The sequence below is a fragment of the Diprion similis genome, chromosome 3 (genome assembly GCF_021155765.1).
Source record: "Diprion similis isolate iyDipSimi1 chromosome 3, iyDipSimi1.1, whole genome shotgun sequence".
NCBI lineage: Eukaryota > Metazoa > Arthropoda > Insecta > Hymenoptera > Diprionidae > Diprion > Diprion similis.
This window is the reverse complement of record NC_060107.1, coordinates 3,154,417-3,180,074: the sequence shown is the minus strand read 5'-3', so window position 1 is coordinate 3,180,074 and position 25,658 is coordinate 3,154,417. Positions and strand designations below refer to the sequence as shown.

Here is a 25,658-nt window from a genome sequence, read left to right as displayed (position 1 = left end):
CTTTGCTATTTGAATATATCACTTCTCTACACTTGCACAGTAGCAAACCTTGATGACAGGGCATAATTATGAAATTCTATTGGAAAATTGTATGGACCTGCTACGTATCGAATAGGATGAGATTTCATCCTCTTTATTACAAGTATTGTACATTTTTTTTTTCTCTCAATTACATATTTACCGTGCCAGACGACATATACTGCAGATGTTCAGGGCTGTGAGGTAGCAGTGGTAAAATTAACAGTACTACGAATTCGACTTTATTTTTTGTGAAAGTCTTGCGGTAAATAGTAAATACAAGTATTAATTATAATGTCTTACTACTGCTCGTTAGCTGCTGTAGATTAAGATCCAGTTTTTGAATAAAGTTATTATCATGATATCTGTTACCTTATTATGTTCAATTTTTATATTCTACTTTCAGAGTAAATTTCATAAGTTTATATATCATTCTTTACGTAAGACGTTATCAAGTAAACGTTGTAATTATAACGCCTGTTTGTTATCTTAGCAAAAATTTAATGATTTTAAGTAATTATGAATTTTGGATGGAAACTGGAGAATATTCTTGATCAACAGTAGCTATAATATAAGAGATATTTATAATAACGACTGTTTATTTGCCATAATTACATTTATTTTCTCTTTGTCAGAATCTCAAATGGAATGAAGAAAGGGTTTTATACTTGTGTAAATTGGAATTCTTAAATCGTTGATCATTGTAGACACTAATCACTTCACCAACATAAAAATATACAGAATTTCTTCAAATCACAATTCTGAAGGTAATACATATTATACGTTCAACCGATTTCTAGGCACTGCATTTAAAAAATTGCCTTTGATTCCGTAAACCGAAAAGCAAAAGCACTATATATATTCTATGTAATGAAATATCGGACCATAGTGATGCTTACACTTTTCTTCTTAGATATAACTCTCACAGCTGTGGTATATGCTATGTTGTTACCCTACGGCGACATTATGTTACATAATCCTGTATAATACAATACTAAAGTTTAAAATTAATTTTTAATAAGTAGAATCAGCTGCTAAATTTAGCGATCAGAGAAGACCTTAGCTCAGAATAAAATAAAGAGATTGAAGAGAGGCACAACCAATTGCGTACATCATACTTTTCCATAATATTATCGTGTATAAAATTATCAGGCGATAACGGGTGGATATAATAGATACGTTTTCTAGTTACATTCGTTTAAAAAATGTATATATTTAGTCATCTCTTATATGTATAATGTAAAATTTATATACGAGGCTGTGAACAATAGCATAAAATACAGTGAGTAGGTAATTTCAATTATTCTTTCTTTTTTTCGTTTTTTTTTTCTTTTCACTAATACATATGTATGAACACTAGCAGCTGGGAAACAACGAAGGTAATTCATTTATATATATATAATAATAATAATAATATGAGAACAGTTTTATTATTTACCAGCTATAATAAGTTGAGCATTATAAAATTCTGTTTCATTTTATTCAATTAATATTTTATGGTACTAAAGAAAACATCGTAATAATCTTTACCACCCAGCTGCAAAAATTCAACAACGTAAATAAAATTTAATAGATCCAATCAATCAATCAATCAATCAATTAATCAGAGTAATGGCATATTTTCGGAAAATTGTAAGGTCATTCTGATATGAATCATCATCGCTATTGCTGTTACAAATCTACCATATATTTTTTATTTTAGATCCTCTGATATATTGGTTACTTTCTCTGACGGTGTGCATGAATTTTCAATTGGTTGTTTTACATTATCTGTCTTCGCCCCTTCCTCGCGTTCATCTATATTCTTCACATCTTTGCCTAGTATTTTGCTATCCACGACAGGTAAAGTTGTCCTGAAATATGAATCGTTATTATTTCTTTTCCGCTTTGAGGTACAATTGACAAGTACCGCATCTGAGATACTCTGTAAAAAACAATACATCAAACATCTATGTAAGTACCTGTCTGCGAGTAATTCGCTGGGATTTGCGTTATCGTCAGATGTGTTTATAGAATCAACACTTTGAACTTTGTTATTGATAATAGCCTCTGTCGGCGATGGAATAGCGATCTCAACAGCATCAGTTTTGGGTGTGTCTCCTGCTCCCACAACTTTCGCATCTATAGTATGCTCTAATGAAATATCTTTTTCCACAGGAGCAGCTGTGATATTCTGTACTTGCTCCGTTACATCGGTTGGCTTATTAATCGTTCCAGCATTTTCATCTATACTTAAAGTACTTTCAAAGTTATCAAAATTGGCCCATCCTGTTTGTTCGCTTTCTTCTTGATTTACTACATCCCATGGATTGCTTGGCGGTATCGTTAGATCCCTGCATCGATGCTGTGCTGAATCCCACGCTGAAATCAATAATTATTTTTAATACAATTATTCATGCACTAATTTATTTTATATTTTCAGGTACTACTCACGATCCGTTGAGTCAACTTCCATATGTAGATCCTGCGGTTCATCTTCATCGTCATCTGAAAATGAGTTTGAATTTTGTCGTAGCTGTTTGGACGGCCAATTGCGCTTGTCGATCACAGTCTGGAAGGTGAGATCACCTTCGTCTCCCCACTCTCCTACGCCGCAGCTCTCGTCGAGTCCAGCCTTTTGCTTTTGTTCACATACCTAAAAGCCGTAAGACAACATTGTCAATTTTATGTCATCTTTCAAAATTACTTTCATTTTATTTCAATTTTCAATCACTTTGTTGAACATTTCTTCTCCTTTGTCCAGGTCTTCTTCATTTAGGTTGAACCCAAAGGAATGGACTTCATCAACGGAGTTGCTACAATAATGGGAGGAAAATTTATTATGCTTCAACGACAGGCAGAGATTAGGAACAATGAATCTTGAAGAATTCAACGTTGATCTTGACAAAAAAAAAATGTATTTCGGTGAGTAGTCTCATCATGTAATTTGTCTACTAATATAAGTAAGTCTCTGTACGTACTGAAGGGTTTCTTCGCCGTCGTTCAGCTTATCATCATTGAATGTACAGCTCTCCATAAATTCAGAAGTCATTTGTTGCGCTTGATAGTTAGCGTACATCTGAAACATATAAGTATTTCATAAAGAAATATATTATTTTCATGAATCTTTAAAGTACCAACCTGTTGCACATGAACAGTGTGATCGTAAGAGCTATACTCATCACTATTTTCTTCTGAACTAGTCATGTATGGCTGTTTCTGTCCACCCTTTAAATAATGAAATCGTGAAGCATAAGATGGGTACCTACATATGTACACATAGAAAGTAAATTTAGAGCATTATACATACCAGATATATTTGATGAGTTTTGTTGATATCGGCAAGCTGATTCGTTGCTAGTGCTTCCCATTTTGTAAGGCAATCGGGGGATAGATTGGTTTTCAAAAAACTTTGTAGAATGTTGTTCTTTTCACATTGTGTTACAATATTGTTTGCTATATTGATTAAATGGCCCATGTACCCTTGTCGTATACCCTTTTCTTCACCCCTTGAGAAGTATAGAAAAATAATACATTATTTATCTAGTTTAGGATGTAATTTGAGTAGACCACCGAATAACCATTGAAACTTACTGTTTTGTATCATTTTCTTGCCAGGCTTCCAATATCCGTTCAATTATTTTACACTTTATAAATATCTACGGGAATAAAAAAGTTTCAAGTTACGTATAAGTTGCCTCTGAGACAATACAAAGGATGTCCATGTTATACATAGCTGCTTACATGATCGTAAATAATGTTGTTCATTTCTTGGACGTCAGTGTTAATTGCCAGTGCTATACACTGTTCAACTTGCGTGTGCAAAAAATTATTGTATGCATACTTGAAGAATAAATCCTATGAAATGAATAAAACAGATGAGATTAGTAGAAATTTGAGTATTGATTGATAGGTATTCTAAAGTTCGAGGAAGGTATCACACCGCAATATGCACTCACCAAAAGAACTTGAAACGTTCCTAAATCAGCTAATGTCTCACGAACTTGAGCATTCTCCGTAGACAAAAGCGCAACCAGTAATTTTGCGACGTGAAGTCGAGTATTACCTAGTGGCAATTCCAAAAGACCTGCTGTAGTTTTGACCGCGGGTTTCTGAGCAAAAATATCAATATATTAACTGCATTCCAATTGCGTTAAAGATTATTAATTTTATCATTTGTTGTAATATATTATTCATACTATACGTACATATGGAGGCTCTGTAAGTAAGTTGTGTAGCTTTCCAAGGTACGGCAATGTCGCAATTGTGATTTTAATGCGCTGCTCATTGTCGTTGGAGTCTTCGCCAGTGCTGTTGCCATGGTTGTCCATTATATTCAAAGCGCTGGAATAAAAACCAGCCTAGGATCAGATCTGAGTACATTTCTGGTTAGCGTATTTTACTGTAACACGGTCTACACAACTAGATATATAATAAACATCATACATACTTGTTTGATCTTTGTCCCAATAGCACCAATAGCACCTCAATGCCACCTACGATACTGCTCTCGGATTTTTCTCCAGACAATATCGTTTCCAGTAATAGACTAACGGTTTCAGTTCTGTGTTGAGAATGGATATAAAAAATTATTAGAGGTAAATTGTTGAGGGATACTTTCTCTCACAAAATTATTTACTATTTTTGTTAGCTAACTGAAGCTGATTGATTTTTCCCATTGTTTCTGAAATCATTTTGTACAGAATTTGTAATTGCACTTCAGGATACTTACGATTCCAATCTATTCAGTATGGGATCTGGATCACTGCGCTCGGTCGTTGCTATGCAGTTTTCCCTACCAGCCTTGATCATGTCGCACAGTAATTGTGCGGCATTGGCATGTCTGCCAACCTCTGATGTGGGTGATAACAATTTCACTAATCTTTCAACCAAGTGCTGCCCATCAAGCCACTGTTAACGAAATATTCAAGCTTGAGCAGTTGTAATAAAAAAGTTGAATCATGTTAATTCAGATTCTAGGTTTTGTATCTAGGAACTGTAATAACGGTGGATATATTTGTAGATTTGAAAGTGAATGCGACGAAGAAACTCTTACGTTAAGTATATTTTGTCTCATTTCACTGCCCTCAACTTGTGTCACAAGTTTTAGCACCAAATCCATTATAGCCGAAGTTTCTAAATGCTGTAAAAGTAGGTCCACACAATGCTGTCGGCTTTTAAGAAACTCCAGAACCTGTAAGCATGTGAACTGATAGGAGTACCAATGCTGGTGGAATAGATAGGAAGTGGAAGAAGGATAAAGATGAAAAATGAGGAAAGGAGAGGAAGAGAGAAAATTCTCGTATTATTTTTACGTAGTATATGAATATCATAGTCAAGCATAGCAGCAATTTAGCATTTCATTTTAAAATCAAATTCCAAAAAACAGAGCTGATTCAAGTCATCTGCAAGCAATGAGATTAAAGGAGATGATATTTCTCCTGTTTAAGACTGGATACAAGGAATGACTGATCATGATTAAAAAGATTGAGTATTTTGGACGGATTTTTTTGTGCATCTTGAAATTGGCATGTGCTATCTTCTGATAGAAGGCTAAGTCTGTAAGCAGTTGGACTAAAAGACTAGCAAGCATTGTTACCCATTTGGCACGGGAGAATATGTATATAAATACACAATATTTACTTGATCACTCTTTCGTGCTACAAGAACACCTATTGTCTTGCTGAAAAAAGATGCCAACAAGGGATTGAGCGGCGGCTCTGTGTCTATAAATGAATAGAGCTTGGTAAGTAACGATTCATCTCCTGGAACAATAAAACACATGTAAGCCACGGATATTTTTGACAATATTATCAATAATAAAATATAAATTGTAGATTTGAAACACAATGTCAAATCCTAATTCAATACCTGCTAGCTTTTCATTGAGCATAGGCACGTCGCAAGTAAGCAGCTCACAAGCAACGTTTGGATACTTATACCGCCAACGCTCTTCTACTTCTGGAGAAGGTTCCTTCGTTGTTAGGTTTACTAACTCCTCCATTACTTCAGGTTTTGTCAAACTGAAAAATTCCAGTCAAACCATATATTTTGGCGCTAGATTATCAAATACCGAAGAACGTAGATATACTGAAACTCAGATGCACATGCATATAGAATTAAGAAACTACAATTAAGTTGGACACTTACTATTCAACGAGCTTTTTATTTTGACTTTTACATTCTTGCAAGATATCTTCTTCATCCATTAACTCGTGAAGTGTAACATTCTGAAATGAGAACAAGAAGATATTTGTAAAATTGTTCGAATTATTACATGATAAACTTATTTATCTTTTCGATTGATTACAGAAGCGCGTCAACTTCCTCGATCTTCGGGGAAATTTTCCTGAAATAATAGGAGGCTCTCGTTAAAGAGATCATGATAAATTTATCAGGAATGAGACAGGATTTTTTTCTGGTAGTATCGGCTATGCTCACTAGGAAATATAACTGGAGAATGCAAAGGTGGATATTACCTCTTTGTTGAGCAAGGCATCGATGTGAGGTGATGATACATAATTATTCGTCCAGAACATTGTTGATGATTTCGTTTCTGCTACATCAACTTTGATAAGATCGTCTGATATTCGTGGATTATCGCGGAAGGAAGTAATGCGATTGAAATTGGATCATTTGCATTAATAACACGCTGCTGAAACGATAGAAATGAGTTCGTAACACGTCGTTGTAAATGGCAGTAATATCAGGATAACATTTACACCGAAATGTGGTACTGGATAATAGACGTTCGTTGCACCGTTACAGACTCTGAATATATATCATTTCATATTTACTTTGGCAGAACAGACAGCTCGAAAACGTCACTTTTTAACAGAAGAGCAGAAAGACCACCACCAGACGTCGTGCACTATTCCATTCCAGTTGCGCCTAACTGGCGATCGCGATAATCGCGATTATCGAAAATTACCGTAGAAAAAATATCAACCAAGTCTCGCGACATGCCTCCCGGTATAGCGATGACTAACTATTAGTTAGATGCTAACTCGGGCTTCTCTTCCACTTTACATACAATATCGAACTTACTCAGTGGTGACGAACCATTATTTTCCTTTTACCGTCATCGTAACTGCGAAAGTATTTGATTAATCGCGCAATAAGTCAAATTTCGGAAAGGTTATACTAAAAAAATGGCGGGATTTTTTTGAAACTGTGCAACGTTCTCTATGGGTGCATTCCGAAACTAGCTGGCAGCGCTGAAAACTCCCTAGGACAGAGACAGAGCTAGTCACAAACTCGGCAGCGCAAAAGAGATAAGAAATTGCCGATAGCACTGGGAGCTAATTTCGGAACGCAACCATAGAGTACGTTCCAATATTAGGTGGCAACGCTGAACACTCCCTAGGACGGAGGCAGAGCAATTCACGAATGCGATTTTCCTATTCTTAACCAATAGCAAAGGCGAAAAGCTAGAGAAAACGTACTCAGCGCAATCAGTTTAAAACGCTATCAAATTCACTATTTCAGGTGCCAAATTGAATTTATTATCTCTCTTGCACTTGTTTTTACCTCGATGAATCTATCTCTTTCTAGCGATTCATCTTCAGAGATATGGCAAGACTCTTGTCGGCTTCAAACCGTCGTCGCGCCCTCTCCCGAATATCCAGATAAAATTTAATTTTCTGATAAGATTGGACACGGTTCAAAGCCGGACGGAAGATAAGGAATTGGAGAAGTGGAGTAGATAATACGAATAACATGTCTAATTTCAAGGAGGAGACGATATGGTCGAATATAGCATTACGAATATTAGTAAACACCGCATCGCACCCTTTAGAATGTGCCAAAGTTTTGATTCAGGTACGCCGAGAAGGGGGTTGAATTGATTTTGTTTACAGGTTAACGTTGTTTTTCATATTCCACAAATCACCCTGCAAACAAATTAACCCTTATTGCAGATTGGCTACGAACCTATTCCCCCTCGAGCAACAATCACTATTTTTGGCAAACCGGCGCTTGCACTACCCAACATTTTCCAGTATGGTATGTATTGCTACAAATTATGCTAACACACCTTTTGTTTATTTTATTATTTCTACCACTCCAAATTGCATCAACCTAAGCCACTGACAGAATTTTTACAATCACTGATATCAGCCACCTATTGTTCGTCCCTAATTTAATTATTGTACCCTTGCAGTTAAGTATATCAAGACTGTTGATGGGTATGCTGGTTGTTATCGCGGACTCGTTCCCAAGCTCTGTGCAAATGCCATTAGTGCCTTTGCATTTCAGAAGACTGCTGAGAGTATTACATTCGCTAACGAACCTGATAAGCAAATAGATGAAGATGATTTATCGGACAGTGAGAGGTAACGCTATCTTTCAGAATATGTCATATTAAATCAGATCCTTGATACTTCTATGTATCTATATTTTGCTGACAAGCTAATTTTTTTTCATAGGCGAGTTAGGTGCATCAATGAACTTCTCCGAGACTTAGCCAGTAGAATAGCTGCCATTGTTGCTAGTCATCCATTCGACGTTATTACGCTCCGAATGATCGCACAATTTGTTGGAGGTGAAACTAAGTATAAGTAAGTTCCAAGAGCATCGGTAATAATACTAAAAAATGTAATCACGGAAAACCTTTTACCACCAACGATAGCTCATCAGCAATTCAAAATATTCTGTCAAGTTTCCAGAACAAGGAATGATGTTTTGCACATTTGGTGCTCATTGAATTATCTTACAGTGGACTGGTGGGGTCTATAATTCAAATCTACAGACAGAACGGAATATCTGGCTACTTTGCTGGTTTGGTGCCGCGTCTAATTGGAAATATTGCATCGCTAATATTGGCCAGCACGGCTACCTACGCCATTAACAAGTATATTATTCAGGATAGGGAAATGCGAAGCTATACTGCAGCAAGCATGACGGTATATGGACCACTTTCTTCTTGATAAAAATAACTTAACGTCATAACAGACGTGAACTTTAAACAAAACTGATATTTTTTTGTTGCTCTGCAGTTTGTTGCAAGTGCCATAACATACCCATTCTTGGTTGTTTCCCACTGTATGGCCGTAAATGATTCTGGGTAAGTAGGGATGACTTACATCGCATACCTATAGTATTACTGCTAATTGAATGTAATCTTGGTCGTTCGCAACAGTAAATAAGGATTCACCCAGTTTCATAACTATTTTTGTTATAATCAGATTGGCGGCTGGTTACCCACCGCAGATGCCGATCTATGAGAGCTGGATACGTTGTTGGGCTCACCTAGCTGCAAATAACCAGCTAAAACGTGGTAACAGCGTTCTATGGCGCTATTATACTGGACCCAACGTTATTATAAATGGTAAAGCAGTGTATATAAATAAGGATAATTTTTACTGACAAAGTGCACAGTGATAGATATACTTAAAACTGAAATGTCAGTAACATATTTTAAGAAAAATTATTCGGAACTGCCTGACATTGACTTGAAATTATTGTATAGCGAGGAGTTTTGTGTATGTTATGCTGTAATGTTCATATATTTATTAGACAAATATATTAGGTATCTCTTTGAATCAACAATAACCATTTTATACAGTTGCTTTTTGCAGTTTTACAGTGTTAGGTCAAACCTGTATAAAGAAGGAGCATTTCAAGTAAAGAGAGTGCATTAAAAATCTGTAGAAACTCAAACGAAAGTTTTTAATAGACAAAAAGGACAGTCTTTATCCAGATTTCTTATTGTTTGTAGCTCTTACTGATTGAACAACTTGTTTAGACAAGGAGAAGGGGGAAATGGAAGGGACTTAAAATGAACAATTGTTTTTATTAAAAAAGCTTATCCTACTACTTTATTTAACCATTTCTTCACTTAAACAAAACAAAAATTTGAGTTATACATTTGCTTGAACAAAAAATTTGTGTGTATATGCAATGCAAAATTTGCATATTCTTTTCCTTCAAATTTATATTACTTCTTTTCTTGTTAAATTTTTTTCTTTTCCCAAATGTGGAACAAAATTAGCGATAGGTCAATAATTAATTAGATATATACTGTCTAAAGCATTCGAAAACATTAAATTCTTCTTTATACATAATGTATAACATATTCTTTTTCCTAGTTTAACGAGTCATTAATTAATTGTAAGTAATAATTTATCGCCATACTCAAAAGCAATTTATCATAGGTATCTGGTTATATCTATATGCTACATACTAAACATTTATAAAAATTGGTTAATTTTTATTGCCTAAGCGTTTCAAAGTACAATATACAGTGTTTTGATAAGATTCACGTGGCTGAAATTTCTGTATGAAAATAATCAATTCGAGGATCAGAAAATGCGTAAAAAATACTACAAGTTGTATAAAAACTAAATCATTGAGTAGTCAGAAAGATGATTAATGCAATTTCTCTACTAGCCGAGCCACGAATTCTTCTATGTTTATCTGTAAAAATATATAGTGATGAACATTGAGCAATGATTCTAAGATTTGAATATACTAAAAAAGTACGTACATTAATCAATGAATGACAATTTTTAATGAGGCAGAATAAAACGAAAAATTTTACGATGTTTATGTAAATTTAAAATCAGATCTGTGAATATCTTGCAGTTGTAATAATGCAGTATTGATGCCAATATCGAATATATAGTGGATTATTGTTGTAAAATGCAAAACTTGTGTGTTCATGTGCATGCATTACATATGTACGTAAATGCATGAATTATCCATACGTATAATTGATTTTGTCAAATTAACATCAAGAGATGAAGTTTTAGGCCAAAAATATTTCAAGTAACTACCATATTATTTGTGGAACGCAATATTCTATTAGCGGCGAAAAGCATTACTTGGCAAAATAATTGATAAACGTAAAAACTGTTTTTTTCAGTACGTCAATCTATCTTTAAAGATTCTATTAGAGTGCTATCTTTGTTATTGTCTATTCAGAGCGTTTGATATGATAATTTGTTGACATCTTTGAATCCTAGGTGTCGGATATTTTTGGATTTTGTGTTTTTTTTCTGTACAGTGTTAATATCCGCAACATAATAGATTTACGTTTAAAGTTTATCATTTTTCATGACAACTAGGAAAAGAGCTCAATTGCACCGCCAAGGAAAAGAATATGTGACGGTATCGGGGTAGAAAAGAAACGATGAATATCCTTCGGGATACATGTACAAGAATTATTAACTACACTCGAATATTGTGTCTATATTAAATATGAGCTAGTACATATGCAATTTTTTGCATTAAAACACGAGACTAAGTTCTTAGTTTATTAACCGTGTCGACATAGAGATAGAGTCTTATACATTGATCTATTTATTGCTATTGCTATCAGAGAAAGGTGAATTTATATTTCATAATATCTAACACATATTCAAATTGAATATCAAGTAATAATTAGCTGTTAATGGATCTTACACGGTGACGAAATCAGCACCTGTACAAAAAAAAAAAAAGGAAACGAAACATATATATGTGCCTATTATTTACACGTATCTTTTGCTAACGAAATATCATAAGTTTATTCAATCGAAGAAGCGCGAAAAATGCGCTTCAAAACGGAAAGTTAAAGTATTTCTGAGTAATATCTACTTTTGCTGGAAAGTAAGTATATTTGAACATTTTTTTATTTTCACTTCTTAAACAGTAGAATATGGTTAATCTTTGAATTTATATCAGTATTACGATATTAATGCTTGCTGGTTTGGAAAATCTTATTTGAATTATTTTTATACTTTTTTTTTTTTATATTAGTTCCTAACGGATAAAAAATAATTACAAGTAAATAAACCTATGTATCTGTTTGCACAGATTCGTCTGGAAACAGACTGATTTGAAAGTATGCCTCTGTACCAGACGATAACTACCGGAATTTCGAAGAAAAATGCGAAACTAAATGATAATAAACCAGACAAGTATAAAAATAAAATATTAATTCTTCAGGATCTATTACATCTTATCTAATTTCAGATCTGGATTCAGTTTCATTACTCAGTGGCAAGAATGAACTTTAAATTGTTGGAAAACCATCTCTGTGGGGTATCTTTTTCTGAAGTAGAGATTCCAAACTGTACTTTAGATACATATGATATAGTTAGTAATATTTAACATCATTCATATTTAATTTAAATTTTCTTCTCCATTCTTTAATACATTTGATTCTTATTGCGATTTAATCGTACCAATTAACTTGCGTTCGCATTTTGATCTGACTCTGACTGTCTCAATATAGTACACTATAATCTCCATCCACACAGAATCATCTTGGCGATTAGAACAGATTGTTAAATGTCAATATGCAGATATAATATAATTGAAGGTAATTATTCACGCTAATTAGTCAATTTTGTTCTGACTAAACTTTGGAACGTTTCAGTATATTGTTGCCACGATTCTTTCTCATGTAGCTATAAAATAATAATACTATAATAATATTTATTCAACAGTATCTCGCGATCGTCTATGTTACAATATATCCAATATCTTTTTCGTACTTCTAATTTTCTTTTCTTACTTTTTTGCTTCAATTTTCAATAATTTTAATATTCCAACGACACTATGTTCAATGTTATATACCATATATTATAGAACAGTTAATATTAAGAACAAAGTTGGACAATTAGTTTACTTCAAGTCCAGCTCAAGCTCTGGACTTTCCAAAGTAAATGGTTTCAGATTTTCGACTATAGGCGTTTGATCAGGATCAACACGTATACGAATTTTATTAGTTTCTAACGATCGAGGCAGCGTACGAGGAAGATCATCTTTGTACGAAGCTGGGGATGGAGGTGTATACGGTACATAGATTCTTACAACGTCAGGACTTGGCTGATGAGGAGTTGCTCTCGGTGTAGGTAAGCCTCCGCTCCCCGAGCTACCATCTGAAACGTTGCTCTGAGTATCGAGGCTATTATCTAGGGCTTGGGAGCGAGTTGCCGAACTGAATACCGATAGATCCGCCGTCGATGTAACGGAAGTATCAGCTAACGAACGGCGCGATCCATTAGGTGAGCCTCCGTCATCCATGCTTGGGTCAAATGAAAACTTGCTTCCTGTAGAAAGGGACAATTCACCCATATTCAAATTAAAAATGGCCAAAAATTTTTTGTGCATTTATCTTTGCTTTTTCTATCATATCATACAAAGTTAATTGATGAAATCCCATAACTTTATTATTCAAGTCCATCAATTGAAGGAGGAATTTCAAGAGATCAGATCAGATCGAGCAGATATCAGAACTATGTAGACATCAGATTTCTATGATGAACGTGTAAATCTGTTGTGCCAGGAGTGGAAATTAACCGATGGAGAAGGTTCTCGTGCGACAAATAATTATCCAATAATAGTGGAGGGATATTCGAATTGGGTAAAGTCATGCACCGTCCCTTGAATCTTCTTCTTTTACTGTTCAATTTTACATCTGTTATCAAATGAATCAAACAGTTTAGTCCAAAGTGATAAGGATCGATATAAGAAAATTAATATCAGTGTTGATTTGGTATTGTGCTTTAGTGATAAAAAAAGACTGAGAGGAGAAGGAAAACATTTATACATTTATATGTTGAGAAGTAGTTTTTTGCTAATGAACAATATATACCATTGTTGCAGAATGTTTACCACACACTTAGTGTTGAAGAAATAAAATATATACGAAAGTCAGAGCTTAAATGAAAGAAGAAAATATAATTTCAAGTACCAAGTGATGATGAGACACTCGGTGAGTGATATTTCGATGTTTTAATACCAACTAAACAAAAGTACTTCTGCAATTACAGAGCACAACAAGAAAATAACACTGAGGTGGAAATGATAATGTAGGAAGGTTGTGCAACTTAATAGGACATGCAAGGACATTAAAACAGAAATTCTATTAAAGTGGATATTTCTTTGTTTATTATTATTGTTAACAATTAGATATTTATTACGAACTGAGTATAAATTACATAATAGTGGAATAAAAGTAAACTGTAGGCTAATTTGGATATTAGGTAAATATAAAATCGAGTTCTATCGTAGCCATAAATGATGAGTATTTTACCAAAATCATTCACGTCTTTCAATTGTTTATTTGCAAAAGAAACCTTAGAAGATAATGCACATGCAATTTTGCATAGTATTCATGTTTATAAGATAATGAAAGGTCTTGCTTTCAAAGATATACCTAACACTGAATAAACGGATTTCCATCATGCCTTAAATTTTCATACTGATATTTAATCTTTGATTTGTTTTTCATGGCTATGTAGGATTGGTATGACTTTGAACACTGGAAAAAAATCTATGTATACAGCCTTCCCATTTGGGATGCTAATTGGAGGCATAGCAGGAACCACATAAAATATGAACCAAGATTATTTTGTACCATTGAGAAAAAAACCAAATAAAAACACGGAAGAAAAAAATTATATTACTTATGCATATTATTATGTAATAGAGTATTTTCAAGTTAAGTTTATTCAATACTACAGTCTGATTTGTCATTGCTTTTTCGAATATTTACACGTTACATGATAGTTTTGAGGAACGTAATGGCAAAAATGCTAACTTTTATCACATCACCAATCAGACCCCGTCCCATCACATGTACAGTTTATAAAGAAAACAATTCGACATAATAATAACAGCCTACAAGTCTTAAGTGCAGGAAAGTATAAGTGTCTAATCATACAGGTGTTTAAGATTGCAAAAGGTGATTAAGTACATACTGACGAAGGAACACACTTTAAAGTTACGATATTATAAAGCTGTTTTTTCTGCATGAAAATGTGTTGAGGAAAGCTAAGCTACAGTTTGATGTTACTTGAAAACTTATTCAGGTTTTGAAATATCTTCTAAATTGGACAGTTATACTTGTAACGTCTTTTTGTGACTATAGTGGAAATATATGTATCAAATGTATGAAATTTATCAAAGTTACAATCTACATATTGTGTTCATATATATATATATATATATAGACTTATCTGTAAGTATGATAATACTGTGAGAGGATGGATTATTGATGAGCATGACATTTTAAACCTTGACCTACAAGCCTGAGAAAATATAGTTTCACAAAAGAAAAATATTCAAGACTCGATGATTCGATCATATTAGTACGATAATTAGTAATCTGACAACTATAGGGCGATTAGTCGAATAAAATGACGCAATTTTTTTTGGAGACGTTACTAAAATTGCTTCCAAAATTAGGTCAAGTGACGATTTTACGTGATCATAAGAACAACGGAAACAGTGATAAGATGGTTTGGATATTTATATTTACCTAAAACTTATGATTATAACTGAAGTTACGAACTAGTAATTCTAATATAACAATATTAAACATATATCGACTAGACAGTAAGCAAATCATATAGTCTGCCTATATCCACGTCATATTAATGATTAGAATAGCAAAAGAATTGGCTAAGAAAAAGTTTGTGGAAAGAAAATTTTAATATTATATTTGATGGCAAGAGAAAGCACGTGTACGCGTTAAGAGATTTCAGCCCCGTAACATAGTAATGTGATTCATGACTTACTGAATACAATCATCTCTTAATCCACCTTTGTTACTACAGATTCAATATGCATGAATGTTACAGATATGGTATAAAGGAATTGTTATTATAGTTTGTTAGTAAACAAAAAATTAAGTAATATGTTGAGTGACCAAATTGGCAAGATAAGTAAAAAATAGGATAAACCGTATCCTGTAATTTGTATCTAATATAATTTAGATCCAGTATTTCGAGCAATTTTTTTGATAGTACGCGTTTATTCTATGCAAGAGACTTTTCTACTTCATGAATGTATAGTTTCTATAATCTTGTATTATAAATGACCATTTCCTCATCTGAATCTAGATCATCGTCAGTCTCGTCTTCTCCGCTGGTACTACCACGCGTTGAGTAAATTATACTGGGATTGGTACTACTGTATATCACACTTTCACTGTCTGTAAACTCACCCCCAAGGCCACCGCAACCAGCAGGGTCAACCGGGGTTGAATTTTCTCTGGTTCCCTCTGAACTTGCAACGTCCCTACGCTGTGCCACAGACTCCCGCATCACATGTTGAGCTTCGCTAAACTCTTCACTCCTTCTCCCTACCTGTAAGCACAATCATCATTTGAGAATTTCAGAATCAAATTTTTACTTATCAATGACAAACATATCAACAGATTTGTTATATGAATAATTTATGTACAGTATAGAAGAATGGCATATGTTCGGCTCAAATCTCACCTTGCTGGAGAAGGAGGGTTCTTTGAATATGCCAAATGGATGCCTGGGTAGTTCGTGTGGCAGAGGTGGACCAGGGTAATCTAGTTTAGCACGTTTTAGTTCCTCCATGTTGCGTTCCATAGAGTTTATCACTGTGTCGTCATCAAAACCAAAGTTTTTTTCCAATTTCATCTGAAGGTAGCCACAAAATTCATCAAGACTCTCCATGGGCATCAGGTAACGCTTATGTAGTTTCATTACTGAGTAGGCCATTGGTGGCAAAATACGGTCACCATCCAGTAAAAATACATCCCATATCCGAAGACCAAGACTGACTGGTGTCTGAGTGAAAAAATACAACATCAGTTTCTTTTCAAACCCAGAGTTTCAAATTAGAACACGGTCCTCCTCATTATTGTCTAAGTAAAATCTCACCCTTTCTTGAAAAATAACAAAGAACCATTTCAGAGCATACAGTATAGAATCGCAGCCGCATTTATCAAGCTTGCGTTTAAGCTTCGGTAAAAATTTGGACATAATCTTGTCGTGGTGTTCAATAAAACGATTTAACTTCGGAAACCCATCGACGTAAAATCCTGAAATGAGTAATTCAAGATAATCATTGTGAAAGAAGTCGGTTTGTAATCTTGCAACAGTATAGCACGAATGGAATGAACTGGTATCTCTTACCATGCATGCTGTACTTTTTGTCTGCAAGAAGTACGGACAGTCCCCAAAAAGCATCTTCCTCATCCATATACAACAGCAGAAGGCCTGCCAACACAGACATACCCTGGCAGTAGCCGACCTCCATGTTATACATGCTGTAAGCAGCTAAGACGTAGAACATGGATCTCTGTTTAATGCTATATCTTTCCCTAGAAAGGTATATCGAAAAAGTAAATAATTATGCTATCCCATTATTTAAGAATTGATTTTACTGACTTTTTTTTACCTGTAATTGATATGGTCTCTGTACTGTCTAGCGACATCAGCATCAATTTGTCTTATTTCTGTGGACCACTGGCGAGCGAGCCGGAGCATCTCGTCATATTTTCCGGCATGCTCCTGCTTCAGATTTTGAACACCAAGAAGTTTAATCCATACTTGACCTCTGAGACTATTTGGAATGCCCTTGTATATCCTACGGCGTAATTTGTCAACGGTTGCGGGACTTTCCCATTGGCGTAACATTTTTATCCATTTTTTTATCCTCTCCATTTCAACGTGCCGTAATTTAACTTCGTTCGGATCCACTTTCTGTGGTAACCGCTTGTCGCTGTGATAATAATACACAGATTAATAAGTTTTTTGTTCACAGGTAGTAAAAGAAAGTTGAAGATAAGACTAATGTTTACTGCATGAATCCATATCTGTCCGTTGTGTGATAAACTTCAAAGCCTGGATCTTCCCAAGGGTCAATTTGAGCTCCGTTCTCTCTACCCCGGTCATAGCAGCTGAAAATTCTATCCCGCTCTGCAGCTGACCGCTTCAATAATTCTTCCTCATTCATCCCACGTTAGAGTTGCGTTAAAAACTCTCACAAACATGCCGCCCTTTGTAATTATGTGCCGTGTCTCTTCGTACATTAAATATTGATCTAGAAATAAGGTATAATCATACAGATGCAAATTTAAGTTTGCGATATTAATATATGATCAGATTATTTCAATTAATAGGGAAATAATTGAGCAAGGCAAACTTGGCATCAAATTTAAGCACTGTCAAAATGATATTCATGTAATACTGAATGAGGAAAAAAAAAAATAGGGTGCGTAATTGGATTCAATACGCGACTTAGGGTCGAGGTTGTTTTCAATGAAGGTGTTCGCAATAATCGGACGGAATAGTTGGACGGTTATAAAAATGATTTTTTGGCATTTTGACATATTGACAGTAAGCAAAAGGGTTATATACAATCTGTGTAAATATAGGAGTTTTATTTTGTCGATACAAGTGTGCGACTTACCATACAAGAAGTAAAATTAGCTGAATACTATCAACATAATTATAAACAGCTACGACTCCCTGATTCTGATATTCATAATATTTTCCAAATATTTTTCTTTCCGGAGACACTTATTTTATAAAACCATCATCGACACTATTTCCTGCTGAACAGCAATTTCCTCGCCGCCCCCAATATTGTTCCTAAACCAACAAAATTAGGTACCAGGCATTTTAAACGGAATGATGCGTTCGCAAAAAAATTACTACTTTCATCACTGACCCACTTCACTGCGCAACATTTAGTTAACTCTGCAGTGTCTATTGGTTTTTTAATCCGTGGCCTCGTTGTTGGAATCTAGGGACTTTTCGGAAGCGGCATCCGAATATTCTTATCTCAAGGTTGGTAACGATCCAGTGCATCAGCCCGCCTATACACTGTGCTTGCTTATACCTACACGTATGCACGTATGCCGTATGGATGTGTAGAGGGTTTGTGATAGAGGCAGTGTACAGAGGATAGAGGCTGGCCTACGGTTGAACGGAGGGTACCGTAAAGAGGAAAATAATCGGCGAAAATGACGGCTCACGATCAAATGCGAGCTATGCTCGATCAACTGATGGGTACAGGACGAAACGGTGAGTTATTTTGTGTAAAAATGTAGGGGGGCTTCGGTTGAACAATCGTATAAATAAGCGTTCTTTGCCAACGCTGGAACAAGATGGTGACCTAGTGATATCGACCGCGACATCACATCAAGTGACTCGTGTATTGTCAATCAATTGGCCCAGATTCTAAAGACCCGCAATTATTTAATCTTTTCAGGTGAGAATAACAAATTTCAAGTTAAATATTCGGATCCGAAGGTCTGCAAGAGCTTCCTCCTGGCCTGCTGCCCGCACGAGATACTTTCTTCGACAGTGAGTATACTGCAGAAACAAAAATTCCTTTTCCTCCTCTTTTTTTAAAATCTTTTTGTTTACTCTTTTATACTTCTTACTTTAATTACTTTAATTAATATTATTACGTGACGTGACACTGTACTTCGTAAATACAGATTCAAAATGTGTACGCTATCGAAGGAAGAGATCAGCGGTTGTTGTATTTCCTCCATAATAATCTTATCGAATAATATTTCGATGCAATGTGAGCTCATATTACATTTCTGAATGTATTAAACGACATGTAGTCTTCAGCACGCTTGTGAAACAAGTTTCATTACTGTGTAAAAATTTTTCATGATGCTAATTTACACTATATCTTATCGTTTCCCATCAAATACAGGCTCATTAGAATGTAATCAACCATTTACACTCTCATAACGATGACAATCAAGTTTAAGTCTATCTGTTATATACAACTCATCCATATTATTGAGTATCTTATTTTTGCATTCAACTACAAGTAATAGTGATTCTCCTTTGCTTCGTGAAACATGATTATAAATGTCAGTAAAATAACAATACAGTAATGTACCATGTCATCTCAAGGCAAAACTGCTAATTACCGACAATTTACAACAATTCAATCCTGAAACCTGTGCTGTATGTTTTTTATCATCTTTATTCATAAATTGATTGTTACGAAGCCTAGAAGTATCAAAGTGAACACCGCTATGGTACTAAGCAGCAAATTTTGTTTCTTCGGCGGACGATAGACAAGTTTTCAATTGTATCGCTTCTAGACTTTGTTCAGCTGAATAATTTGATATAAAAAATTTTCTAATGCTACTTTATTCAATACAGATAAGTCTGTTAGAATATGTTTTTGTATCTAATATGCGTAAAAAAAGTTGTAACACAAATTGGTATGGGGCATTTGTGTTATTACTAGTTGTAGGGTAATACATGTATATGTAAGAAAAAAATCATGTAAAACAAACAACCCAATTACAAGAAGGTTACTGAATTCACTAATACCGATGCGACTGCAGTTCTATTTCCAGAGAGTCTGAAAAATGCAAAACCAATCCAATGTACAATATTGTTGCGAATATTGTCCAATCATATTGTTGTTTGTCTCACTATCACACACGCGCGTTAATGTAAGTACTGAAAACAAAAGAAGACGTACGTATTACCATTGAGATATTTTACGTAATAAATAATAACTTAATTAAAAACTACCTATTCAAAGCCTCGGCCCAGTTGTGAGGCTGTATGCCGGGGCTTAGAAACATATTTGCCCAAACCGCCAGAAGCCTGTTCACTTAGTTCGCTTTGGTGAGTAGTATTTATGAAAGGATTCTTGATATAATTATCATTTTGTCAAGAATATATTCGTCAATAATGGATGATAGGCCAAAAGTTTTCTGTGAGTATGCGTGAATAAAGTAGTTTCCCTTTTTTTGGATTGGGGACAGGGAACGAAGGACAGATCTGTAAGTAAGGCTGTCTGAACTTACTAATTGCCCAAATTAGGATGAGCACAATATTTACTTTTTTCAATAATATTTTCATCAGTTTTAGATTGTGTAATTTAGTATCGTGAAACGATGCTCTTTGCTATTACGATTTTTTACTTTAGATTCTATGTTGACTAACAAGAATTTGATTAGAATATGAAATTGGTTTCCTGAAGTGTTTTGCTTCACTTTGCAATGGTATGTCAATCCGGCATTTCATTGTCTCAATTTCACACTTAATTTTGGCAATTTGTAATATGTGTGAAAGATCAAAGGAAGGACTCAATTATAGGCAGGATCGCACGACACAGCTGTTACAAAATTCCCCTCATCACCGGATGTACGTATTCAACTCGATTTCTAAATAAATAAAATGCAAATTATTCAAATCACTATTTTCATAATATTTCGTTTAATAGTTAACATAATAAGTTATTAAGTTGTGTCATAGAACAGAATATGTAAATTAAGGTGTGTGCTGATTGTAGCGTCGTTGCCATCGCATTGTCGCGTCAGGCGGAGAGGTGTTGCCGCTCTGTAAGTGAAATCAACAAAATATCTAACTATAGAAATTATATAAATATATGTGAAAGCATCAGTTCCTAAATGTATATTTTTTGATAGCGTATCTAGCAGTTTGACCGTTACGGAAGACTGTGTTTGACCGGATCTTGATAAATTGAGAGACAGGCTCGCACTTAAATTAACTTTAAAAAAAAGTGAACTCACGAAAAAATGATAAAGATGGTAGACTTCCTGTAATTTTTTATAGACAAACATAACATTGTTACCAACGATCTTATTCACATGAAATGAGAAGTATGTAACAGTTCTTGGGATGGTGGTAATACTTAGGAATTGTCAGAGGGGAGTCTCACTTAAGAAGGTCATTAATTTATTACAATTTGTGAATCGCAGCGCATGGACTTGGGCGAATGCCCCCAGATTCACGACCTGGCTCTGCGGGCCGACTACGAAGCTGCGCAGAAGAAAAGAGATCATTTTTATGACATCGACGTAAGTTAAAAACGAGAAATCTATTACACGAGATTAAAAGAAATAAAAATTTTTATGAGAATTTGAAGTTGGAGCATTATTTCCATAGCTTTTACTATTGCCAGTAATGTTACAAACATTCTGCATTTTTATTTCGTAGGCAATGGAACACCTTCAAAATTTCATTGCTGATTGCGACCGTCGAACTGAACAAGCTAAGCAACGTCTCGCTGAGACTCAGGAAGAATTGAGTGCAGAAGTTGCGGCAAAAGCGAACAATGTTCACGTTCTTGCGGAAGAAATTGGAAAAAAACTTGCCAAGGCCGAGCAGCTTGGTGAGGAAGGGTTTGTAGAAGAATCTATGAAGCTTATGGGTGAAATTGACGAGTTGAGGAAGAAGAAAAACGAGGCAGAACAAGAATACCGAAATAGCATGCCAGCTTCGAGCTACCAGCAGCAAAAATTAAGAGTCTGTGAAGTCTGCAGTGCATACCTTGGCATACATGACAACGATAGACGACTGGCCGATCACTTTGGTGGAAAGCTCCATCTGGGGTTCATCAAGATAAGGGAAAAACTTGCCGAGCTTGAAAAAACTGTTGAGGACAGGCGTAAGGAAAAGAGAGAGACTATGATGGACAGAGACAGACAGCGCGACAGAGAACGTGAGGATCGGGACAGGGATCGAGGTCGTGGTGGACTGAGTACTGGATACAGAGAACGAGACCGAGATCGCGATCGTGACCGCGATCGTGACCGTGAACGCGTCCGTCGAGATAGACGGCGGTCAAGGTCCAGGAGCCGTAGCCGTGGCAAAAGGTGAGGAGGGTTGTCTTATTGTTCTACTATCTGTTAATAATCTGTCTCATAATTTGTGATGAAATGCAAAGGCCGAGTTGAAAGTTTTCTTGGATAAAGTTGAGCCTCGCAGGATGACTCCTTTTTCGAAAACATTGTGATAATACTCGTGAAGCGTTATTAACTGATGATATGATTTCTTTTCAATGTTGGATGAACTTCTATTTTGAAGTGTGACTAATTCACTGTATGGGAAAAACATTTGTTTCAGATCTCGACGTTCAAGGAGTGACAGCCGTGGGAGACGGTCACGTTCACATCGCAGTGGATCTAACGATCGTAAGAGATAAAACATCACATGGAGTCAGAAACTTACTCACACAACTTCATGAGCAAACGGACTTACTACATCTCGTAAATTCAAATGTTTAATGCAGTGGTTTTTGAAAAGTTCTATAATACGGGAATAAATAAATAACATTTATAGATGATAAGGGGGCAAAGTAAACAATAATCAATAAATTCATGATTAAAAATTATCGTAAAAACATTCTCAGAACTAATTTGACATTTTTAACGTTATGTGACATGGTCATCTTGTGTAGTAGATTATACGGGAATTTATAATAGTATGCTTTAATGTGTAAGGTATTGTTATAATTTTTAATAACTGAACATAAAATATCTGGCCTTAGTATTCTGTAGTTCTTAGAATGAATTTTTAATCAAATTCGTCACGTGTAAATATACATAGGTTCTATCTCAGTTCGCACATGCAAATTCATTGCATATTTATTATAATTTGCTATGCAGTGTTGTTTACCTTTTAGAAACCCTAAATAAATGGATTTCATCAATAATCTGCGTCCTTATTATCACTTCTGCAAATATTTGCGAAGTGCAGAACCATTCAATATGGACGAGAAGCGGAGTTGATTTTCAATGATTTAAACATTTCTAAAGTTATTTCATATTGAGCAGCAATTCTTGGAAAGTTTTACAATTTCCAACAGTTTTTGCAAGAATCGGCACTAACTACAGAAACTGACGAAATGAGGTTTATGAATTATAATAACAACCCTCTGCAGATTTTCGGTTTAAATTTAGCCGATTTTGGAAAACGCTATGATCCAATAAGTAAGACGCACTTTCCGCCTCTTTTTGAGATACAATAACTAATGCACTAATTGTAACAAGTAATACATCAAAAGTTAAAGTCGAAACATAAAAATAGTGTATGTCTCGGACGTTTTTCAAAATTTTGAGGGTCTTGTTCAGCTATATGAAATACGCTGCGAGCTTTGGATCAAGAGTTACAGCCGATATATAGGAAGTTTTCTTTGCAATTCCTCTGCTGTTGGTCCGACACCCTTTTTGATGTTTTTTTCGTGTTCAGGGAATGGTCCTGCGAAACAATTCTGAGACGAAAGTTTCCGAGCTCTGATAATCATAAAAAAGTGAGGCTAACCCCTTTGGATTTTTGGTGAAAATTTCGACGATTTTGAAAAATCCTGGTAACAATTCTTTGATGTCCTATATCGACGTAATTTTGCGAGAGGAATCGATTGCGCGCAGTCCGAATACGCTGCGAGCAACCTGTAACGAGTGACAGCTAAAAAATGGGAACTTTCATCCGTAATTTTTCTGCTGCTGATCATACGCGATTTTTCATGTGTTTTCTGAGTTCCTGGGCGTCGAATTGGTCTAAAAAGCGTCATACGGATCGATTCCCAGACAAAAGATTTTTCGGCCAAAAAAAATCCAAGGCTAACCCCTTTGCATTTTTGGCGAAAATTTCGACGACTTTGAAAAGTGCTGCAATTAATTCTTTAGGGTACTATTCCGACGTGATTTTGCGAGAGGAAGCGATTAATCGCAGTCCCGATACGCTGCGAGCAACACCTGCAAAGTTAAGGCCGAAAAACTGCAGATTTTCATCGTCATTTCTCTGCTGCTGGTCCTAGGCTATTTTTCATGTGTTTTCTGAGTTCCTGGGCGTCGAATTAGTCTAAAAAGCGTCATACGGATCGATTCCCAGACAAAAGATTTTTCGGCCAAAAAAAATCCAAGGCTAACCCCTTTGCATTTTTGGCGAAAATTTCGACGACTTTGAAAAGTGCTGCAATTAATTCTTTAGGGTACTTTTCCGACGTGATTTTGCGAGAGGAATCGATTAATCGCAGTCCCGATACGCTGCGAGCAACACCTGCAAAGTTACAGCCAAAAAACTGCAGATTTTCATCGTCATTTCTCTGCTGCTGGTCCTAGGCAATTTTTCATGTGTTTTCTGTGTTCCTGGGCGTCGAATTAGTCTAAAAAGCGTCATACGGATCGATTCCCAGACAAAAGATTTTTCGGCCAAAAAAAATCCAAGGCTAACCCCTTTGCATTTTTGGCGAAAATTTCGACGACTTTGAAAAGTGCTGCAATTAATTCTTTAGGGTACTATTCCGACGTGATTTTGCGAGAGGAATCGATTAATCGCAGTCCCGATACGCTGCGAGCAACACCTGCAAAGTTACAGCCGAAAAACTGCCGATTTTCATCGTCATTTCTCTGCTGCTGGTCCTAGGCAATTTTTCATGTGTTTTCTGTGTTCCTGGGCGTCGAATTAGTCTAAAAAGCGTCATACGGATCGATTCCCAGACAAAAGATTTTTCAGCCAAAAAAAATCCAAGGCTAACCCCTTTGCATTTTTGGCGAAAATTTCGACGACTTTGAAAAGTGCTGCAATTAATTCTTTAGGGTACTATTCCGACGTGATTTTGCGAGAGGAAGCGATTAATCGCAGTCCCGATACGCTGCGAGCAACACCTGCAAAGTTACAGCCGAAAAACTGCAGATTTTCATCGTCATTTCTCTGCTGCTGGTCCTAGGCTATTTTTCATGTGTTTTCTGAGTTCCTGGGCGTCGAATTAGTCTAAAAAGCGTCATACGGATCGATTCCCAGACAAAAGATTTTTCTGCCAAAAAAAATCCAAGGCTAACCCCTTTGCATTTTTGGCAAAAATTTCGACGACTTTGAAAAGTGCTGGAATTAATTCTTTAGGGTACTATTCCGACGTGATTTTGCGAGAGGAATTGATTTATCGCAGTCCCGATACGCTGCGAGCAACACCTGCAAAGTTACAGCCGAAAAACTGCCGATTTTCATCGTCATTTCTCTGCTGCTGGTCCTAGGCAATTTTTCATGTGTTTTCTGTGTTCCTGGGCGTCGAATTAGTCTAAAAAGCGTCATACGGATCGATTCCCAGACAAAAGATTTTTCGGCCAAAAAAAATCCAAGGCTAACCCCTTTGCATTTTTGGCAAAAATTTCGACG

General features: G+C 35.5%; 4 protein-coding genes across 16 annotated transcripts; 2 read left to right on the top strand and 2 right to left on the bottom strand.

Moving 5' to 3' along the window:
- Positions 1 to 237: 237 nt before the first annotated feature.
- LOC124404927 (serine/threonine-protein phosphatase 6 regulatory subunit 3) lies at positions 238 to 6,924 on the bottom strand. Of its 6 annotated transcripts, none has more exons than XM_046879428.1 (19): positions 6,795 to 6,924; positions 6,477 to 6,652; positions 6,148 to 6,227; positions 5,869 to 6,020; positions 5,641 to 5,762; positions 5,054 to 5,224; positions 4,730 to 4,908; positions 4,448 to 4,561; positions 4,206 to 4,341; positions 3,957 to 4,109; positions 3,742 to 3,855; positions 3,592 to 3,656; positions 3,308 to 3,506; positions 3,139 to 3,225; positions 2,979 to 3,076; positions 2,732 to 2,813; positions 2,452 to 2,653; positions 1,980 to 2,379; positions 238 to 1,871 (listed from the first exon to the last, which is right to left on the bottom strand). In XM_046879428.1, exons 2-19 carry the CDS (start codon positions 6,534 to 6,536, stop codon positions 1,712 to 1,714), a joined length of 2,574 nt encoding a protein of 857 aa, XP_046735384.1. In that variant the 5' UTR covers positions 6,537 to 6,652; positions 6,795 to 6,924; the 3' UTR covers positions 238 to 1,711. The 6 variants fall into 6 exon arrangements, with proteins under 6 accessions (XP_046735384.1, XP_046735387.1, XP_046735386.1 ...); XM_046879431.1 differs by having other exon boundaries at positions 5,054 to 5,191; XM_046879430.1 differs by having other exon boundaries at positions 6,477 to 6,649; positions 6,795 to 6,914.
- A 674-nt stretch (positions 6,925 to 7,598) lies between these two features.
- Positions 7,599 to 11,457, top strand: LOC124404935 (mitochondrial carrier homolog 2-like). The gene is made up of 7 exons (XM_046879458.1): positions 7,599 to 7,818; positions 7,917 to 8,001; positions 8,159 to 8,330; positions 8,424 to 8,555; positions 8,714 to 8,900; positions 8,994 to 9,061; positions 9,183 to 11,457. The coding sequence occupies exons 1-7, from the start codon at positions 7,717 to 7,719 to the stop codon at positions 9,361 to 9,363; spliced, it is 927 nt and encodes a 308-aa protein (XP_046735414.1). The 5' UTR covers positions 7,599 to 7,716; the 3' UTR covers positions 9,364 to 11,457.
- Positions 11,458 to 12,197: 740 nt separating this feature from the next.
- On the bottom strand, positions 12,198 to 18,332 carry LOC124404930 (USP6 N-terminal-like protein). Of its 2 annotated transcripts, XM_046879439.1 has the most exons (9): positions 18,160 to 18,332; positions 17,549 to 17,790; positions 17,146 to 17,469; positions 16,881 to 17,068; positions 16,626 to 16,786; positions 16,212 to 16,532; positions 15,935 to 16,076; positions 12,931 to 13,034; positions 12,657 to 12,863 (listed from the first exon to the last, which is right to left on the bottom strand). In XM_046879439.1, the coding sequence occupies exons 2-9, from the start codon at positions 17,701 to 17,703 to the stop codon at positions 12,792 to 12,794; spliced, it is 1,467 nt and encodes a 488-aa protein (XP_046735395.1). In that variant the 5' UTR covers positions 17,704 to 17,790; positions 18,160 to 18,332; the 3' UTR covers positions 12,657 to 12,791. The 2 variants fall into 2 exon arrangements, with proteins under 2 accessions (XP_046735394.1, XP_046735395.1); XM_046879438.1 differs by having other exon boundaries at positions 12,198 to 13,034.
- A 286-nt stretch (positions 18,333 to 18,618) lies between these two features.
- Positions 18,619 to 23,193, top strand: LOC124404933 (putative RNA-binding protein Luc7-like 1). 7 transcript variants are annotated; one of them, XM_046879454.1, is made up of 7 exons: positions 18,747 to 18,776; positions 18,964 to 19,058; positions 20,072 to 20,182; positions 21,031 to 21,079; positions 21,461 to 21,559; positions 21,699 to 22,357; positions 22,608 to 23,193. In XM_046879454.1, exons 3-7 carry the CDS (start codon positions 20,112 to 20,114, stop codon positions 22,684 to 22,686), a joined length of 957 nt encoding a protein of 318 aa, XP_046735410.1. In that variant the 5' UTR covers positions 18,747 to 18,776; positions 18,964 to 19,058; positions 20,072 to 20,111; the 3' UTR covers positions 22,687 to 23,193. The 7 variants fall into 7 exon arrangements, with proteins under 7 accessions (XP_046735408.1, XP_046735410.1, XP_046735407.1 ...); XM_046879451.1 differs by having other exon boundaries at positions 18,748 to 18,776; positions 20,072 to 20,882; XM_046879453.1 differs by lacking the exon at positions 18,747 to 18,776 and having other exon boundaries at positions 19,196 to 20,182.
- The last annotated feature ends 2,465 nt before the right edge of the window (positions 23,194 to 25,658 follow it).

Coding starts and splice junctions, on each gene's coding strand:
- LOC124404927 (XM_046879428.1), bottom strand. CDS start 6,536: ATGTTCTGGACGAATAATTATGTATCATCACCTCACATCGATGCCTTG. Junction 6,021..6,147: donor AATAAAAAGCTCGTTGAATA/GTAAGTGTCCAA, acceptor GGAATTTTTCAG/TTTGACAAAACCTGAAGTAA. Junction 5,225..5,640: donor TAGCACGAAAGAGTGATCAA/GTAAATATTGTG, acceptor CTATTCCACCAG/CATTGGTACTCCTATCAGTT.
- LOC124404935 (XM_046879458.1), top strand. CDS start 7,717: ATGTCTAATTTCAAGGAGGAGACGATATGGTCGAATATAGCATTACGA. Junction 8,002..8,158: donor ACCCAACATTTTCCAGTATG/GTATGTATTGCT, acceptor GTACCCTTGCAG/TTAAGTATATCAAGACTGTT. Junction 9,062..9,182: donor ATGGCCGTAAATGATTCTGG/GTAAGTAGGGAT, acceptor TGTTATAATCAG/ATTGGCGGCTGGTTACCCAC.
- LOC124404933 (XM_046879451.1), top strand. CDS start 20,743: ATGTCAATCCGGCATTTCATTGTCTCAATTTCACACTTAATTTTGGCA. Junction 20,883..21,030: donor AATTCCCCTCATCACCGGAT/GTACGTATTCAA, acceptor TGCTGATTGTAG/CGTCGTTGCCATCGCATTGT. Junction 22,358..22,607: donor AGCCGTAGCCGTGGCAAAAG/GTGAGGAGGGTT, acceptor CATTTGTTTCAG/ATCTCGACGTTCAAGGAGTG.
- LOC124404930 (XM_046879438.1), bottom strand. CDS start 17,703: ATGAATGAGGAAGAATTATTGAAGCGGTCAGCTGCAGAGCGGGATAGA. Junction 17,470..17,548: donor GACAGATATGGATTCATGCA/GTAAACATTAGT, acceptor TTATTATCACAG/CGACAAGCGGTTACCACAGA. Junction 17,069..17,145: donor AGAGACCATATCAATTACAG/GTAAAAAAAAGT, acceptor ATACCTTTCTAG/GGAAAGATATAGCATTAAAC.